The sequence below is a fragment of the Lethenteron reissneri genome, chromosome 3 (genome assembly GCF_015708825.2).
Source record: "Lethenteron reissneri isolate LAM-NWPU_2019-01 chromosome 3, ASM1570882v1, whole genome shotgun sequence".
NCBI lineage: Eukaryota > Metazoa > Chordata > Hyperoartia > Petromyzontiformes > Petromyzontidae > Lethenteron > Lethenteron reissneri.
The window spans coordinates 4,837,832-4,856,162 of NC_083781.1; the positions used below are offsets into that span (position 1 = coordinate 4,837,832).

The window sequence follows — 18,331 nt, forward strand, 5'->3', positions numbered from 1 at the left end:
CTCTGCGCCACCACGTGTTGCTGTGTCTGTCTGTCTCTTATCGCCCGTGTGGCGGCGTTTCTCACGGCTTCTTTACGCCACCACCACCATCGTAACCGCCGCTCGCAATCGGTTTGTTGATGTTCAAGTGAGCGGCGTGGTGGTTGAGCGGGGGGTAGGCAGGCAAGTCGGTGGTGAAAGCGCGGGAAGAGACGGTGGATAAACACGGACATGGCCGCGCTGTTTGTAAACACGGCGAGGCGACGTCACCCCCACACACATCCGCCGCTCGGTAGATTTAAAGCGCTGGGTTGGGTTCGGTTTAATGGGTAAGGAAAGAAAGAAAGATATTTTACGTGTGACACGTCCCGGGGATTTTTTTTTTAAAACGTGGTTTTGTTTTTTTGTGGTGTTGTTGATGTGGAAAGTTTGGAGGTGACGCCGCCGCCAAGCATCGGCGCATTACCCCCCTCGTGTGGATGGGGCCACTCGGAGGGGAGGGATCTCTATCCTTTGACGTAAATTTCGACGGAATTGTGAACATTTAAGTGGCAAAGTGAGGGAAAAACGAACTCGCAAGTTTCATTGTAAGATGTGTGAAAAGCCTTTAACAGACTTGGAGCAAGTGCCCTTAACAACACGCATGCACACACGTGTGCTCATTGTACACGTGCCATAAGCGTGATGGTGGTAACCATGCCATTCTATTAACACTTAACCAACACTAACAACATTACTGTCAAAGCTACTGTACATTCTGTTAGGTTTTTTCGGTAAAGTCACGTAGGAAAAATAATAAAAATTACAGAATTTTTTATTATTATTTTATTATTTCCCCTACGTGACTTTACCGAAAAAACCTAAGAGTATGAATCCTTGCAGTCACGAAAGCTTCAAATCTACAACTACTGTACATTATTGCAATGCACGGCTTGATGAGCCCCCCCCCCCTGGCCTAGCGTGTTATTTGGACATACTTCACCACGCTGGTCAACGCAGGTGGAAGGGTGGCACCCAACAATTGTGATCTCACTCGATGTGTGGGACCATAGAAATGCAGTATAACACATGTTATTGTGTTCATGTTCGCACGTTCAACCACAATGCGTTTAAACTTAACATTTATTTACTTATAAACATATTTTGGCTGTTAAACACCTATATTTTGGCTGTGTCGGATGGAGGAGAGTGTACTACTAATTGTATGCGATCTGTCCCAAAATGAATTATGATTCTGGTCGCGAAAGCCCACACGAACAACCCCCAGACATTCAATAACACTGCCTTAAAACAAGATACAAAATATTTAGTCGACGTTTCAGGAAATATCCCTTCATAGCACAGAGTGGACAATAACTTCCTAGGAATGTTGAATTACCACCACACCATTTATCTAAGAATTGTATCATATCTTTAATACATACTGCATACTGTGCAGTAATTACCAGTGGGACGTCATATCATACATTCGTCGATTGCTCTATAAATAGCAATTTAAGAGAGAGAACAGGACTCCAGTGATGTGTCCAAGGGTGGGAGAGTTCAAATTCGCATCTTTGTGGACATGTGCTCAAGCCAACTCTCCAGCCACTGGCGTTAGCTGTATCCATCAATGTCAACATTCGATTTCTTCGTCGAATAGTTTGACCTGATTCGTGACCTGAAGACACTTCAAACACGTCAACCCAATCGGTACCATTGATTGTTCAAACATGTGCATGGAGACATTGGCTTTAGTGAGGTGCATTAATTCATAATAAGGGAAAAACCCAATCGCTTATTTGCCCATCAGAGAGGACGTCCAGCCGAGGAGATGGAGCGATAATCTCATCTCTTGTACAGACGTATGGGTGGATTTACTAACATCGCGGGAGTGACTTGAAGAGGGCTGCATCCAGCCATTGAGCATGGCTGATGATGGTGATGAAAGGGTAACATAAACAAGAATATGTTTTACCCTTTCTGGCAATAAAACAGGTGTTACGATGTTCAAACACCAAATAGAAACATTTTTCAAGGAATCATGCCTGCATTAACCACACGTACTTGTGGTGAAAATGCAAACAAACATGCTCTGATAATATATGGCAGTATTTGAAACTAATTTGCCTTCACCAAAGGCAGCCTTCTTTAGGGTCTATTCTCACCCATGTCAGACCAGATAACGCCAAAAGGGTAACTTATTAAAGTATGCATAGCTGGTCATCAGTGGTTATTCTGTGGACATACTAGGACTGGTACTTTCACAATTGCCTAGAACCTACCAATGTTACGTAGATAGAAAATAAAATTACAATTAAAAAATATAAATAAATTGAAAATAATGAAAGCAAAAAACCCATTGATAAAGACCGCTTGTGTTGCGATCGAAACGTCGTGGTTTTTTTGCTTTTATGATTTTCAATGTATTTTTTATTTTCTATCTACGTGACTTTTACTGAAAGAACCAATAATATGAATTCCTGCAGTCACGAAAGTTTTAAGTCGGAGTGTAGGAATGGAAAAGGTGCCAGTATTCTTTCATATCACTGCAGGGGATGGGGTGGTGGCACTGCAGTTTATCGCACCGCACTCCGAAGGAAGTTTAATTCCCACCAAACCGTACTGACCAGCAGGGTGAAGTTTGGTCAAAAGTTCCTCCCATGCCTGATACAAACAAACACATTCCTGCGGAGGGAGCTGGTAGGAACATTGGATTGCTCGGTCAATGGCCAGGGTCAACGGCGGCGTGGTGTACTCTGCAAATATGCCCGACTGTGAGGGCGGGCACAAGCCGGCGTGAGTAGGTTAAACGTTGAGTTTTATAAGGGCACCACGGGGTGACCAGCCCCTCCCCACCCAGCCCCTCCTCACCCTCCCCACCCAGCCCCTCCCCACCCTCCCCTCCCCACCCAGCCCCACCCTCCCCACCCAGCCCCTCCCCTCTCCACCCAGCCCCTCCCCTCTCCACCCAGCCCCTCCCTGCACGACGGACACAATAATCCCCTGTGGGCTGGTGTAACCAGGAGATTCCTACCAGTATAAGGCATCAGATAACCAGTGACTGGTCACACAAACCACATTTAACATGTTTCCCTTAAAGTACGTGAAAACGGTGCAGGCGGGCCTTCAACAGTGGTTCCACAAATATCTGTATAATAAAATCACGAGACACCAATTGTGGCTCATGGACTCTTCATTTGTATTTTAAAATGTCTCGTTTTACACGAAGATAGTTACTGCACATTTTTTAAAATATCTTTTCAGGTATTTTCTTTCTAGATGTTTTAATACGTTTCCTTCTTAAACGCTTTTTAATTCGCCAATAATGCCTTAATATAAAGAGGACCGCAGTGCTTGGGCAATTATGGGCGGCAGCTCACCGTGTGGCTGCCTTACCGCTTCCCTGTTGTTCGTCATGCATCCGAGTCAGGCTCTCTTTTCGAGGGTGAGTGAATACTGTGCGCGTTAGAAGTTGAAATTATATAGGACTCTTCCCCGTGAGATTTGGTTGAATGTTGAGCATCGGCGCACGTACGTTCCGGCTGTAAGTTTTACATAAAACTTTGTTTAATAGTCATGTTTTCATAGAGCTCGGCGCCTGGGCAAGTTGTACACATTGTAGATTATGCCTAGACTTTTTTTCTATATAATACTGGTAGTTTTTAAACATAGCCCATTTGGCTGACCTCATTGCTGAAGGAATGTACAGCTGAGTTTCATTAATGATCTTTCATTTGGAGTCTTTTAGGTATCTTACTCTTCTGGGTGTATTCATGGCAAATGCTTCGAACCCACACATCACTAGCATCAGCCATGATCAAGCAACAGCTGGATTAAGTTTTCTCGTGATGTAAGACTCCATCTAGCACGAGCACACGAGCTGATTGTATCGATCTCACTCCGCAGTGAACATGTTTGCACCACCGATTAGCACGGTTAATCGGAGGTGCGGGAGAGGGAATGAAGAGGTCCAGTGGATGTTTTATTTCCATAAAAGGGAACATGAGTAGATCGATTGGGTCCTGTGGATAATATGATTAGAAGCATCGGGATGATGATTAAGAGAAGTTTCGCTCTCTTGAAAGTTGAAATGGTCAACACTATAAATAGTCCAAAATCTAATATGTAAATGGTAGTCAAAAAGCCTTTTCTTGGCAAACAAACAACACCGTGATTCCAGTATTGAAATTTTTTTACTGGTAGGAACCACCTGGTTCCACCAGCCGACGGGATTATTGTGTCCATCCGTCGTGCATCAAAAAATGTGAGGGGTCGGGCTGGGTGGAGAGGGGAGGGTGGGGAGGGGCTAGGTGGGGAGGGCCTGAGTGGGGAGGGCTGGGTGGGGAGGGGGGGCTGGGTGGGGGGTAGGAGGGGTGGGGCTGGCTGGGGAGCGGCTGGTCACCCCGTGGTGTCCTTATAAAACTCAACGTTTAACCTACTCACGCCGGCTTGTGCCCGCCCTCACAGTCGAGCATATTTGCGGAATACACCACGCCGCCGTTGACCCTGGCCATTGACCGAGCAACCCAACGTTTCTACCAGCTCCCTCCGTAGGAATGTGTTTTAATGCGGTTCCAGCCACGACTTCTGCCCATCCACCCAGCAGTATAAATAGGTACACCACACTTGATTGGCAGAACACGCGCGGTGGGATAAGGTGTTGGCACCCCCGCCTCTTGCAGGAAATCTGACGAGCGTCATAGAGTAGGCCAAGTTACCCTCGAGAGCAGTGGTTATTTACTGCAGCCTTGCACCCCCTTTGGTTCTTAATGGTAAAACAAATGTATAATGTTAATACATCCATAGGTTTGATTGAACAAAGTAGTTGTATTGAACCTGCCAGTGATTAATTTGTGTTTCGATGATTGACCTAAAAATAATCTGGCATGTCTCGCACCCCAGGTTAAAAAGAACTGCTCTCGATGGACCTCTCTGTCGCGCCCTCTAGAGGAGGCCCTCACGCCAGCAGTTGCATTACAGCATGTGCAAGATTGCACTTTTCCATATAGACTCTTGGAAGAGGCGGCTTCTTAAACTCCTTTCATTCTGCCCTCAAGAATGATTGTTAAGTAGCGCACCGCATGTCATACTATTGTAAGTTGGCCGCTGTGGCATTTCTTTCAGGATTCAGCAGTGCCCATTTTAAACATAGGCACATAAAAAATAGGCCCTCTAAGAATAGGGTTTCCCTTTTTTTCTGGCAACAAAACAGGTGTTAAGATGTCAATACACCAAACTGAAACCTTTTGCAAGGAATCATGTCTGCATTAACCACTTGTGGTGAAAATACAAACAATAAACATGTTCTGACATTATCTTTGAAACTGATTGGTCCACACCAGAGACAGCTCTCATTGTCCTGATAGTGCATTGTCTTTGTGCTGTTCGCCTTTTGGCGTCCTCTGGTCTAACACTGTTTGAAACTAGGCTCTAAAGAAAGCTGTCTCTGGTGTGGACCAGTCAGTTTCAAAGACAATGCATATTACTACCAGAGCATGTTTTTGGTTTGTATTTTCACCACAAGTATATGTGGTTTATGCAGACATGATTCCTTGCATAAGGTTTCAGTTTGGTGTTTTAACATCTTAACACCTGTTTTGTTGCCAGAAAAAAGAGGAAAACCTATTATATTTTGATACTGGCAACGGAGGTCCCATGAAATAGGCCCTCTGCAGAGTTCACTCTTGGCGAGGGCTGTCAAACGCCACGCCACATTTCGTACCCTTCACAAACAACGCATGCATATGCAGATATTTCAGTGTAGTATAGTAGGTTCAGTGTTGACAAATTAAGAAGAACAGGTTAAGAACACCTTACGTGTGGATTTGCTGACATACGTTTGACTGTAGTGCGTACTTCAAACGAATATCGGTCATAATCATAAGCGGTGGTCACTCCACTGCTGGATGAAGGCCTCCCGAAGCCACCACCATCTCCCGGAAACTTGCAATGTTATAAAAAAAGGGAATAAAAAGTTATTTTCGTGAATTTAATTTATATTTTATTCATGCAGAAATGGTTCATATGATAGATTCTGCTTGTTTATTGATTACCACCAATTGCTGTATAACATGACAAACCACCGGAATAAAAAAAAGTTAATTATTTACAAATTAAATAACGGAAACACTCGCCGTGAGATGAACAAAGTTCAGAAATTGACAGCGCGAATATTTTGTCCTCAACTTTGATCAAGAGTTGCTTATTTACCCACATTTCTTAATATTTGCTTGGTTATTTTATCTCACCAAAGCCTTGTTGAATCCCAAGGACCAATAGTGATACGAGGTATACGCAAATCCATGGGGCCCCATGGAGCTCAAGGGGCACTGGATTCATGGACAAATCAGGATGAACCAAACATTGAATTCAAATCCTAATCAGCATTAAAACAATTGATCCCTCTCACCTTGTCTGTATCTTTCTCCCCTCACACAATTTCATCTCTATCTCATGTCTATATCTCTTCTATTACATCAATAAGAGTGCATTAATTGAATGGGGTGTGGGGCAAAAATGTATTTTGATTAGAGCCCCAGTGGGCCAGCATCACCATTACCTAAGATCTTCAAGTAAACTTAAGGCAATGTCAGAAGTTATTAACAACAAAAGCTCCATAACATCCTAACGGCAGGGCTAGCATGAAAATTGTGGTCCTCAAACTCTAGTTATCATGTAGAAGGGAAGTAATAAATGTTATTCATCAACTTATCGAGGGTGGAGCAGTAGCGCAGTGGTTATCGCACTGTCCTATGAACTCGGTGACCTGAGTTCCATTGCTGGCCGCGATAAGCATCCGTGTATCGCTCCCGAATTCTCCCCGTCACCAACCTGCTCTGTCTGTTATGGTGCAGTCAATCAACCCCGATGACCAACATGGCTATGGCTTGACATGTGCAATACAATTATTAGCAGAAAAACAACAACTACTTAATAGCCAATTAAAAAGCTAGGAATGGTTGAATAAAAATAGTTCAAGTGACATTCTCACGATACCTTTTGCAACGCTACGCAAGTAATTTAAGGGGAAATATGTTTAATGTGATTTACGTGATCAGTCGCTGGTATCCAATGCCATAATATGCTTGTGTCAGGTATGGGTCTTGTTTGACCATATTCCACAATGGTAAATGCGGGTTGAAGTGGGGAGGTCCGGAATGATTCAGATATCATGCTCCACTAATGTTAGCCATGGCCAGAAATCAAACCCAGGTCGCCGAGTTCATGGTATAATGTGCCAACCACTGTGGCAAGGCTTCTCCTCCATTTAGAATGACTGTTATCCTCAGGTTAGAACTTGGGACAATGGTAGGATCTTCTTTGAAACAGAATTGTGTATGTTTTGACAGAAATGTTGAAAGTATAGGGCAAAACATGGGGCCCATTTCAAAAGTGTTTTTTTTTCCAACAGAAATACACTGTAATTTTCTTAGGCATAGGGACACGGTCCATACACGCAAAGAAAATGTCAATACCAGGTGGATGCTGGAAGATAAACGTAAATACAGTACACGTATTGGTTTTGTGGTTGAAATCAAATCCCAGGTTCGAATTGTCAGTCATTAAACGCATGACTCAGCTTGGCATGGCTAACTTGCCAAATGTCTGCCAGAAACTTTGCCTGGGGGGGGGAAGGGGGCTTCGAGGCCACTTAACTCAGAGGTATCCAATGCCAGTAAGCTTTCACATGGAGCAATTCAAATCCATGCAGCCAATTACAAAGTTATTTTGCAATAATACAGTATATGCTGGATATTAGCATACATCTCGGAAGCGAGGGCCAGCTGCGCTTATACATAAAACATTGTGTATCAGAACTTTTCTGTTTGCCTTCTCCCCCACCAATGAGATCACGTTGCTTATATAAGGTGTGCTTATATCCAGCTTAAAACAGTATAACTTACAGCCCTTTATCAATCCACCGCTGGATGAAGGACTCAACACATCCATTTCTCGCAATCCTGTAATGTAATAAAAAGCAGTCGCAAAATAAGTTTTCATTTCTAGTCCAGCATCCACCATGTTGGTCACGGGGAGTTGTTTGACCATACTTGAACACGCTGATCGGCCAGGGTGGATGAAGGAGCGTGCGTAGAAAGTTAGGATATCAATGTTTGAAACGTACCACCACTTGTAAAACGCCAATGATGGAAATCTTATGTCTATTCACTGGGGGGCACAGTTAACTTGGTTAAAGACTGAGAATGACCAAATACATTCTTCGTCCAGAAATGTAACCTGGTCACAGTGCCCTGATTGTGCAACTCATGGAAAAGGAAAGTTATTTATAGAGTTAGGGTGTAATGGTAGTGCAGTGGTGAGTACACTGGGGTGAGAACCTGGACCTGAGTTCATTTCCCATGCCACGGCTAACATCAGTGGGGAGTGATATCTGAACTGTTTATGGCCCCCCTTCACCAACCCACACAGCACAGGATGGTGAAGTATGATCAGATATCTCCCAAGAATGATGCAGCACCGGAAGACCTTCATCCAGCAGTGGAATGACAAAGAGCTACCGATCCCACGCAGTAACGTCCTGGGTTCGACTCCTACCCAGGAAACAATGGTCAGCCCAAAATCACTACAGAACAGGGTACGGCAGAAGCGGTCACCTTCATCGATGGAAAAATGAAGAACAGTCCGCATTGTAACTGCTGTGGCCACCAGAGCCAGACCGTGGATCACCACGTGACCCAGAATTGCCCCCTACACCAGCGATTCGCGGGCAATATCATCGGCATTCACCAACCAAGCCGCCAGAGAGTCTACCGAATGGCTTAATAACCGCCATATACACGTGCTGCAAATGTCACCTTTCCATACGATAGAAGAGTGACCAAATGGCTGTCAGTTATTACGTGTTATGTCGTTAACAACAGTTTCCATGCCTCGAAAATGGCAACAAAGAGTAGCAAAACATTCCACAATAATGGATCTACGAATTGACTGTGTTATGTAGAATGCAGTAAACGGTATAAAAACAGTAAAACAAAAACAGCTCCACGCAAAGAACAGTGTTATGGTTCTTTGTATTTCAGGGCACTTCATAGCATCCCTCTTCCTATTTCTATGGCAAACATTACTACTCCCTAATTATGTACAGCGCTCATGTTAACGGAGGTGTGGCATTGGCTATATACACAGTGACTTTTCAGTAAATCTACAACTACGTTTGCATTTGAGGTGGAATTACAGAATGTTATCGGATGCTTGCAAATATCCATCATCATCAACAGCACCATAATTATTTCATGACACCTTTCACGTAAACATCCCAATCGCTTTATATACTATTGACTAAAAATTGTGCATTGTAGAACAGATGTTTTGTACATTAACATTTAAATACTGTGTTATACATTTTTGGGGTAATTTCCCCCCAATTGTGCCAGTTATGATATTGGTATCGCGTGAGCCGAAGTATCCATTCAAATATCACGCAGAGCAGGGTAACTCGTCGTGCTAGGGAACGGCCCAGGGAAGCATTTTGGATTTGAAGGTCTTATATGGGCCCCTGTTAGTGCTCGTCCACACAGCGGCCAGATAGTGGAATCACAGTGACACTCAATTACGTTAAACCATCTCAAATATCAGAATGCAGTAAGCTCGAGGAGGAGATTGCTTCAGCATGTGGACAATTGTTTTCACTTCACAGATTTTTACAGCGCTGGGCAGAAGATTCTGATGGGCAGAGTGAACTGATTTGCTGGAGCATTGCCCATCAGTAAGTGGTGCGGCATTTCCTCGGCACTTGATGGCTTTGGACATGGAGTAACCTCACATCTGTAACACACACACCCATACACAACAAGAATGCATGATCATTTTACTTATGTTGTGTATGAATGTGATGATGGCGCTTTTGGGTGGCAGGTTTGTGCTAGAAAGGCACCTACGTATGTAATAAAAATGTTTTACTTGACTATAACACTCCAATTTCATCACCATAATCATCCATGATCTATCCACGGCTGGATGAAGGCATTCCCAAGTCGTTGCCGTGCCTCGTGGTTTCATGCCGCACCAATCTATCTAGGTCTAGCACTCGGATTTGTATACAAAAATATCCATACTAATGGTATTGTTGTAAAACATTGATGCTTACAGGATGCAGTGTACTTGAATTTCAAATGAAAAGTTAAAATATTATTTCATTATCATCTGCTGGATCGAAATTGTCTGATGACTTGTAGATTTTTCACTTTCAGAATTTTTTTTCTGCGATCTATAGACTGAGTTCTGCAAAGAAGTACAAAAGCATTTGCATATTGAGTCACTGCACCGAAATAAATTACTGTACGCGCCTATAACCAAATCACCTGGAATGTGCCCAATTAATTAGACGTCAGAGGCCAAGTCGGGGTGAGCCTGGATACAGCTTGGGTGTGCGGTCACCACGGGCAAACAGGTTGCCATAGTCAGATGACGATGGACTGAGTTGGCTTTTATGCACAGGGATGGTCCAGATGTCTTGTGACACCCCCCTCCCCCCCAATTAATTTACCCCTTAAATTTTCCTCTTTGCATATTAATTTCTGTTTTTAAAATAAACCTTACTTTAAAAATATTAAGTTTCGGATAATTAAATGGGGGTCACAAGACATCCGGGCCACCCTGCAAAGAGCAATACTGTAGTTTTGAACTTCAGACTTGGAAGCCAATCCTTTCCAGCTGTTGCTATAATAAAATATATTTAAACAAAAAATATTCTCAGTATGCAAAATGCGTGAGCGCGGTGTATCAATGCATTCTTTGAAACGTGTTTAATTAACGTGTAGATCAAACTGTCAACAATAGATTCACCAGCAATGCATAACAGCTGTTATAGGCTCTGCTATGCAGCTACATTGTGAGGCAGCAGAGGGGGGAGGGTTGCAGCGAAAGCTATAACTTTTTTTACTGACCAGCGTGGTGAAGTATGGTCAAATAACCTACACCACCTGCATGTTGTAGAGAGGCCCTCATCCATCGGTTCATTGACAAAAGCTGTGCTTTACCGCATGTTGTAGAGAGGCCCTCATCCATCGGTTCATTGACAAAAGCTGTGCTTTACCACACAGCCTGTGTAAGTTAAACTATTCTGATTGCACAGAAAGCAGGCAACTTAATATGATATATACATAGACTGTAAGAATAATCTGCAGTAAGCTGTTGTTTACCCATGTTATCACCCAAATACATAATCAGAAGTTACTTTGAAGCTATCGTGAAAACGTTATCAATACATAATATCACAGCAGCAGCGGTATCTAGAATCACTGTCACTTGGTGTAACAAAAAGAGAGGAAGGCAATCGGAGTTATTGTTTTAGCCTCATACCTCTTGATGTTCTCAAACGTAGGTCCTTCGTCAAAGCACGCTGTGAATCTTCCATCCCCCGGAGCAGAAAATGTGATCGAACTCACACGCGCTATTGTCTGCGGAATCTATCAAAAGACAGCGTTTCAATAATCATCATCATCACATTATTATTTTTTTTTACAGAAAATTGCTCTCCGGGCTGTGTGGAGATCCGTACCATCCAAATCTTTACATCCCACTTGGCTTATAATTATTGACTACCAAGCGAGACCCCCCCCCCCCGTCACTAATTCATGGATATGCTTTGATTTAAGAGTGTGCAGTGTACGTTTTGTTATTCATATTTTCTTGTCTCGGTTTTTTCTCTCTATCTCGCTCGCTTTCACTGTCTCGTTTTTATCCGCCTCATCTTTACACATTTGCTTGCGCTGTTTCACCGGAATGTAACGTCTCACTTTCGCATGATGTGCATACATTGTGAATGCCGTCTCTGTAGGGCAGTCCATTCTCACGCGCGTGATTCGACGCGTGGATCATCGTGAGTGTAAGCGGCGCTCTAAATGGATGCATAGGTTAGGTGTCTAATTCTTAGGTTTTTTTCGGTACAGTCACATAGGTAAAAAAAAATATTATTTTATTTCGGTAAAGTCACGTAGGGAAAAAATAATAATAAAAAAATATTGTATTATTATTTTTTACCTACGTGACTACCTAAGAATATGAATCCTTGCAGTCACGAAAGCTTCAAATCTAGAATTAGGTGTCTAATATTAAACAAACAACACATACGAGCGTTAAAACGCATAATACAATTTGCTATGTTCGCTATTTCCAAAGACGATACAATTACTATACAACATTCTAATAAATCATGAAACATACAATTTGCTCTGTTCGCTGTTCCCAAAGACGATAAAACCACTGTAAAACATTCAATTAAATCATGAATAATGCACTGCAGTACAGAATAGTGCTATCTTACTTCAAAAATTGCACGAGTTACGCAGTCGCAATACTTTGCTAGAAAGTCCCATAACCTGGATGAAACAGCTGGAGGGGGGTGTGTCTCGGAGTACATTTTTTATCATCAACGTCCAAGAAACTCGGGCGCGATGTGGCTGTTTGCATTACTGAGGCAAAGAACTCAACTGGAATGGTTCCCCGCAGTAGTTACACTTGTGTTGGGGAGAAAATACTGTTCTACGTTATTGAAAGATTAGAACAGTGTTCTCCACGAATGTATAACTAGAGCAGTGTTCTTCACTAATGTATAACTAGAGCAGTGATCTTCATTAAGGTATAACTAGAGCAGTGATCTTCACTAATGTATAACTAGAGCAGTGTTCTTCACTAATGTATAACTAGAGCAGTGATCTTCACTAATGTGTAGCTAGAGCAGTGTTCTTCACTAATGTATAACAAGAGCAGTGTTCTTCACTAATGTATAGCTAGAGCAGAGTTCTTCACTAATGTATAACTAGAGCAGTGTTCTTCACTAATGTATAACTAGAGCAGTGTTCTTCACTAATGTATAACTAGAGCAGTGTTCTTCACTAATGTATAACTAAAGCAGTGTTCTTCACTAATGTATAACTAGAGCAGTGATCTTCACTAATGTATAACTAGAGCAGTGTTCTTCACTAATGTATAACTAGAGCAGTGTTCTTCATTAATGTATAACTAGAGCAGTGTTCTTCACTAATGTATAACTAGAGCAGTGTTCTTCACTAATGTATAACTAAAGCAGTGTTCTTCACTAATGTATAACTAGAGCAGTGATCTTCACTAATGTATAACTCGAGCAGTGTTCTTCACTAATGTATAACTAGAGCAGTGTTCTTCACTAATGTATAACTAGAGCAGTGTTCTTCACTAAGTTATAACTAGAGAAGTGATCTTCACTAATGTATAACTAGAACAGTAATCTTCACTAATGTATAACTAGAACAGTGTTCTTCACTAATGTATAACTAGAACAGTGTTCTTCACTAATGTATAACTAGAGCAGTGATCTTCACTAATGTATAACTAGAGCAGTGTTCTTCACTAATGTATAACTAGAACAGTGTTCTTCACTAATGTATAACTAAAGCAGTGTTCTTCACTAATGTATAACTAGAGCAGAGTTCTTCACTAATGAATAACTAGAGCAGTGTTCTTCACTAATGTATAACTAGAGCAGTGTTCTTCACTAATGTATAACTAAAGCAGTGTTCTTCACTAATGTATAACTAGAGCAGAGTTCTTCACTAATGTATAGCTAGAGCAGTGTTCTTCACTAATGTATAACTAGAGCAGTGTTCTTCACTAATGTATAACTATAGCAGTGTTCTTCACTAATGTATAACTAGAGCAGTGTTCTTCACTAATGTATAACTAGAGCGGTGTTCTTCACTAATGTATAACTAGAGCAGTGATCTTCACTAATGTATAACTAGAGCAGTGATCTTCACTAATGTATAACTAGAGCAGTGTTGTTCACTAATGTATAACTATAGCAGTGTTCTTCACTAATGTATAACTAGAGCAGTGTTCTTCACTAATGTATAACTAGAGCGGTGTTCTTCACTAATGTATAACTAGAGCAGTGTTCTTCACTAATGTGTAACTAGAGCAGTGTTCTTCACTAATGTATAACTAGAGCAGTGTTCTTCACTAATGTATAACTAGAGCGGTGTTCTTCACTAATGTGTAACTAGAGCAGTGTTCTTCACTAATGTATAACTAGAGCAGTGTTCTTCACTAATGTATAACTAGAGCAGTGTTCTTCACTAATGTATAACTAGGGCAGTGTTCTTCACTAATGTGTAACTAGAACAGTGTTCTTCACTAATGTGTAACTAGAACAGTGTTCTTCACTGATTTATAACCAGAGCAGAGTTCTTCACTAATGTATAACTAGAGCGGTGATCTTCACTAATGTATAACTAGAACAGTGTTCTTCACTAATGTATAACTAGAGCAGAGTTCTTCACTGATGTATAACTAGAGCAGTGTTCTTCACTAACTTATAACTAGAACAGTGTTCTTCACTAATATATAACTAGAGCAGTGTTCTTCACTAATGTATAACTAGAGCAGTGTTCTTCACTAATGTATAACTAGAGCAGCGTTCTTCACTAATGTATAACTAGAGCAGTGATCTTCACTAATGTATAACTAGAGCAGTGTTCTTCACTAATGTATAACTAGAGCAGTGTTCTTCACTAATGTATAACTAGAGCAGTGTTCTTCACTAATGTATAACTAGAGCAGTGATCTTCACTGATGTATAACTAGAGCAGTGTTCTTCATTAATGTATAACTAGAACAGTGTTCTTCACTAATGTATAACTAGAGCAGTGATCTTCACTAATGTATAACTAGAGCAGTGTTCTTCACTAATGTATAACTAGAGCAGTGATCTTCACTAATGTATAACTAGAGCAGTGATCTTCACTAATGTATAACTAGAACAGTGTTCTTCACTAATGTACAACTAGAGCAGTGATCTTCACTAATGTATAACTAGAGCAGTGTTCTTCACTAATGTATAACTAGAGCAGTGTTCTTCACTAATTTATAACTAGAGCAGTGATCTTCACTAATGTATAACTAGAGCAGTGATCTTCACTAATGTATAACTAGAACAGTGTTCTTCACTAATGTACAACTAGAGCAGTGATCTTCACTAATGTATAACTAGAGCAGTGTTCTTCACTAATGTATAACTAGAGCAGTGTTCTTCACTAATTTATAACTAGAGCAGTGTTCTTCACTAATTCATAGCTAAAGCAGTGTTCTTCACTAAGTTATAACTAGAGCAGTGTTCTTCACTAAGTTATAACTAGAGCAGTGATCTTCACTAATGTATAACTAGAGCAGTGATCTTCACTAAGTTATAACTAGAGCAGTGTTCTTCACTGATGTATAACTAGAGCAGTGTTCTTCACTAATGTATAACTAGAGCAGTGTTCTTCACTAATTTATAACTAGAGCAGTGTTCTTCACTAATTCATAGCTAAAGCAGTGTTCTTCACTAAGTTATAACTAGAGCAGTGTTCTTCACTAATGTATAACTAGAGCAGTGTCCTTCACTAATTCATAGCTAAAGCAGTGTTCTTCACTAATTCATAGCTAAAGCAGTGTTCTTCACTAATTTATAACTAGAGCAGTGTTCTTCACTAATTCATAGCTAAAGCAGTGTTCTTCACTAATGTATAACTAGAGCAGTGTTCTTCACTAATGTATAACTAGAGCAGTGTTCTTCACTAATGTATAACTAGAGCAGTGTTCTTCACTAATTTATAACTAAAGCCGTGTTCTTCACTAATTCATAGCTAAAGCAGTGTTCTTCACTAATTTATAACTAGAGCAGTGTTCTTCACTAATTTATAACTAGAGCAGTGTTCTTCACTAATTTATAACTAGAGCAGTGTTCTTCACTAATTTTCAGAGGGGGGGGGCACTTTTTTCCGATAAGACATCTGCAGTGTGAGGGCCGCCGCACATTTGAAACCATTGGGGTTTGACAGCACGATGATGATGATGATGTTGGGGGGGAGTTTTCACTCTTTATGTATTGTGGGGGGCAGCATATCAGGGGCCGCACTAAAGGCCACCAGGGGCCGTTAGTGGCCTGTGGGCCTTGCAATGAAAAACACCGGGTTAGATATTGCAGGTACCGTTTACATTGTAGAACAACACTGTATGCATTAAGATGACAATAATAACAATACATTAGTTGCTTAGGAAAGCTCATAGCAACACCGTCCCATACTGTGAAACTACCGTAGACTATACCCAGCGGTGTCTTTGCGATAGCCTTGCACTATGACTATGGCGTGAGTACCAAACGTAGTGATGATTTGACTCTACTATAACTGATCTCATGATGGGTCAGGCCAAAGTTGTCTTCTTTGCTAAAATCTACAAATTATTTCGTAACACTGCTGCATTGGCAGTGGTGTACAAGCACAAATATACGTAAAAAAACACCTTTGTCAATGACACTGCCTCAAAATTATAAATATATAATAGGCGACGTTTCAGGCAATCCCCTTTTATAATTGCTTAAGTAGATATTATTTGTGGGCTTTTAAAATGTATGATATTGCACCTATGGTATTGTCGTTTAGATATACGTCAGAACATGTTTCCACTGGTATAAAATCCTATAATAGAATCATATTGCAGAATGACCTAGTAATATATTTTTCTCGCCCTGACATGGCGACGTTCAGTTGCCTATCTTTTCTCGTTTTTTTTTAATTCGTTGTGTCACCATTCTTCTCCACGCTGATGATCGGTGCGCATTGGCGAAGGTGAGCAGCACAGACATAGGAGTGTGGTCCAGTGTAACAACGATTGTTGCTGCACTTATATGTCTTGCACAAGCACTTTATTGCACTTTCTGGTGTGATGCTGTGAAAAATGTTACGTGTAGCCCTCAGAACTCGCGTAGATTGAGATTTAAAGTAACACAATAAACTATCTTAATTTGATGGGCATTGTTCGATACCTTGTCATTCGAACGGCGGCCCTTTGCGTTGCTCGTTTCCATGAACGTCACAGTGAGGCCACCGGCATCTTCACACGGGACGAGTTGCAACACGGGGATGAGAAGGCGGGGTTGTGAGTGGCGGTTTGCACACAATGCGGCCAACATGTCACACAGACGTTAATGCTTGTCAATGAGAAACTTTCACGCCCTCTGCCCCCACGCCTGCACCGCCACCCCCCCGCACGAAGTGGCCAAATCCAAATCACATGGTATGCAATTGTAAACGGTAGCACTATGAGCCGGGAACATTTTATCTGCAGTATTCCATTTTTTTTACTAACTGCATAAAAGTAGAATTGGGACGATGAGTTAATTTGAGTCAATCGACAAAAACGTTGCAATCGACCTCTCTTCTTGCAGTCTATTACTCAGGCCTAGCCACCCGCACCTTCTGCCTCCCGAAGGAGGGAAACTCCTATAAGCCACGCCCAGCACCAATGACGTCACAAAGTCCGCTCATAACCTACCGTCCAGCGGCACAAGGGGCGTCGCAGGTTGTCACATTTATCCTTCTAAATGTCATGTTATTTATTTCGTCGGGCAATGAAATCGATAATCGGTGGCAATCGACCACTGAAATAATCGGATAGCCCAATTCTGCTTAAAAGTGCATTCAGTTTGTGAATTTTTCCGATATAATTATGTATGAATACTTATCACTAGGGGGCAGAATACAACAAGGCTTTAACACGTAGGCTTTCGTGACCAATATTCATAATAAAGGTTTTTGGGTTAGAACGCGTAAGTATAAATGTGTTATAACCCTCCACCACCCGACACAACCAGTAAGGTTTGTCCCTTAAACAAAACGCGCCAATTACTACTTAAGCCCACCGGCGTGTTGGAGAGTAAATCCACAACATTTACAATTTTAGTAGTACGACGTTTCGCTGGTAAATTGTAAATGTCAGAATGGTCACGAAACGTCATTGGCTATTTGCAACGCAAGACCCAGATATTTCATTATTATTATCATTCAGCACGAGCTAGATATCCATTGAGATTGATAAGCAATGTTCCTGGGTATATCAGTGTAATAGAGTAAAAATAAATCAAAGTGTCTCTTGTGCTCAAATAACAGTACAGGGTGGTGCTGTCTGTTGGTGGCCCTGAGCTAATGTTGTAAATTCCACATTCATGGTGCAAATCCCAATGGTGTAAATCCCAATGGTGTAAATTCAATATATTCACGGTGTAAATTCCAATGGTGTACATCCCACATTCATTGTGTAAATTCCAATGGTATAAATTCCACATATTCATGGTGATAAGCCTCCACGTAGGACAACCAACAATGATTTCCCACAAAATTGGCACGCATCTTGCACTTTGAGGTGTTTTTTTGGGATGTACCGCATTTTTATTTGGCATGCTGTCCACCGTTTTGCTCCACGTGCTGTTCGAGTCTTCAGGAGGTGAATTATTTTTAAGATTTCCCCAGAACGTAGAGTGAAACGTCAAACATCATTGCCGAACAACACATGGTACATTTCAAAAACCCGTCGGAGTGCTGTACCGCATCAA

At 41.5% G+C, this 18,331-nt stretch overlaps 1 protein-coding gene across 1 annotated transcript in view; it reads right to left on the reverse strand.

Moving 5' to 3' along the window:
• Nucleotides 1-8,976: 8,976 nt before the first annotated feature.
• Nucleotides 8,977-18,331, reverse strand: part of PIK3R6 (phosphoinositide-3-kinase regulatory subunit 6) — a 74,815-nt gene continuing 65,460 nt past the window's right edge. The window contains exons 17-19 of the mRNA XM_061556095.1: nt 16,766-16,833; nt 11,284-11,390; nt 8,977-9,747 (exon numbers count right to left, since the gene is read on the reverse strand). Coding sequence (XP_061412079.1) covers nt 9,624-9,747; nt 11,284-11,390; nt 16,766-16,833 — 299 coding nt within the window. The 3' untranslated portion in view covers nt 8,977-9,623. The remainder of the gene's footprint in view (nt 9,748-11,283; nt 11,391-16,765; nt 16,834-18,331) is intronic.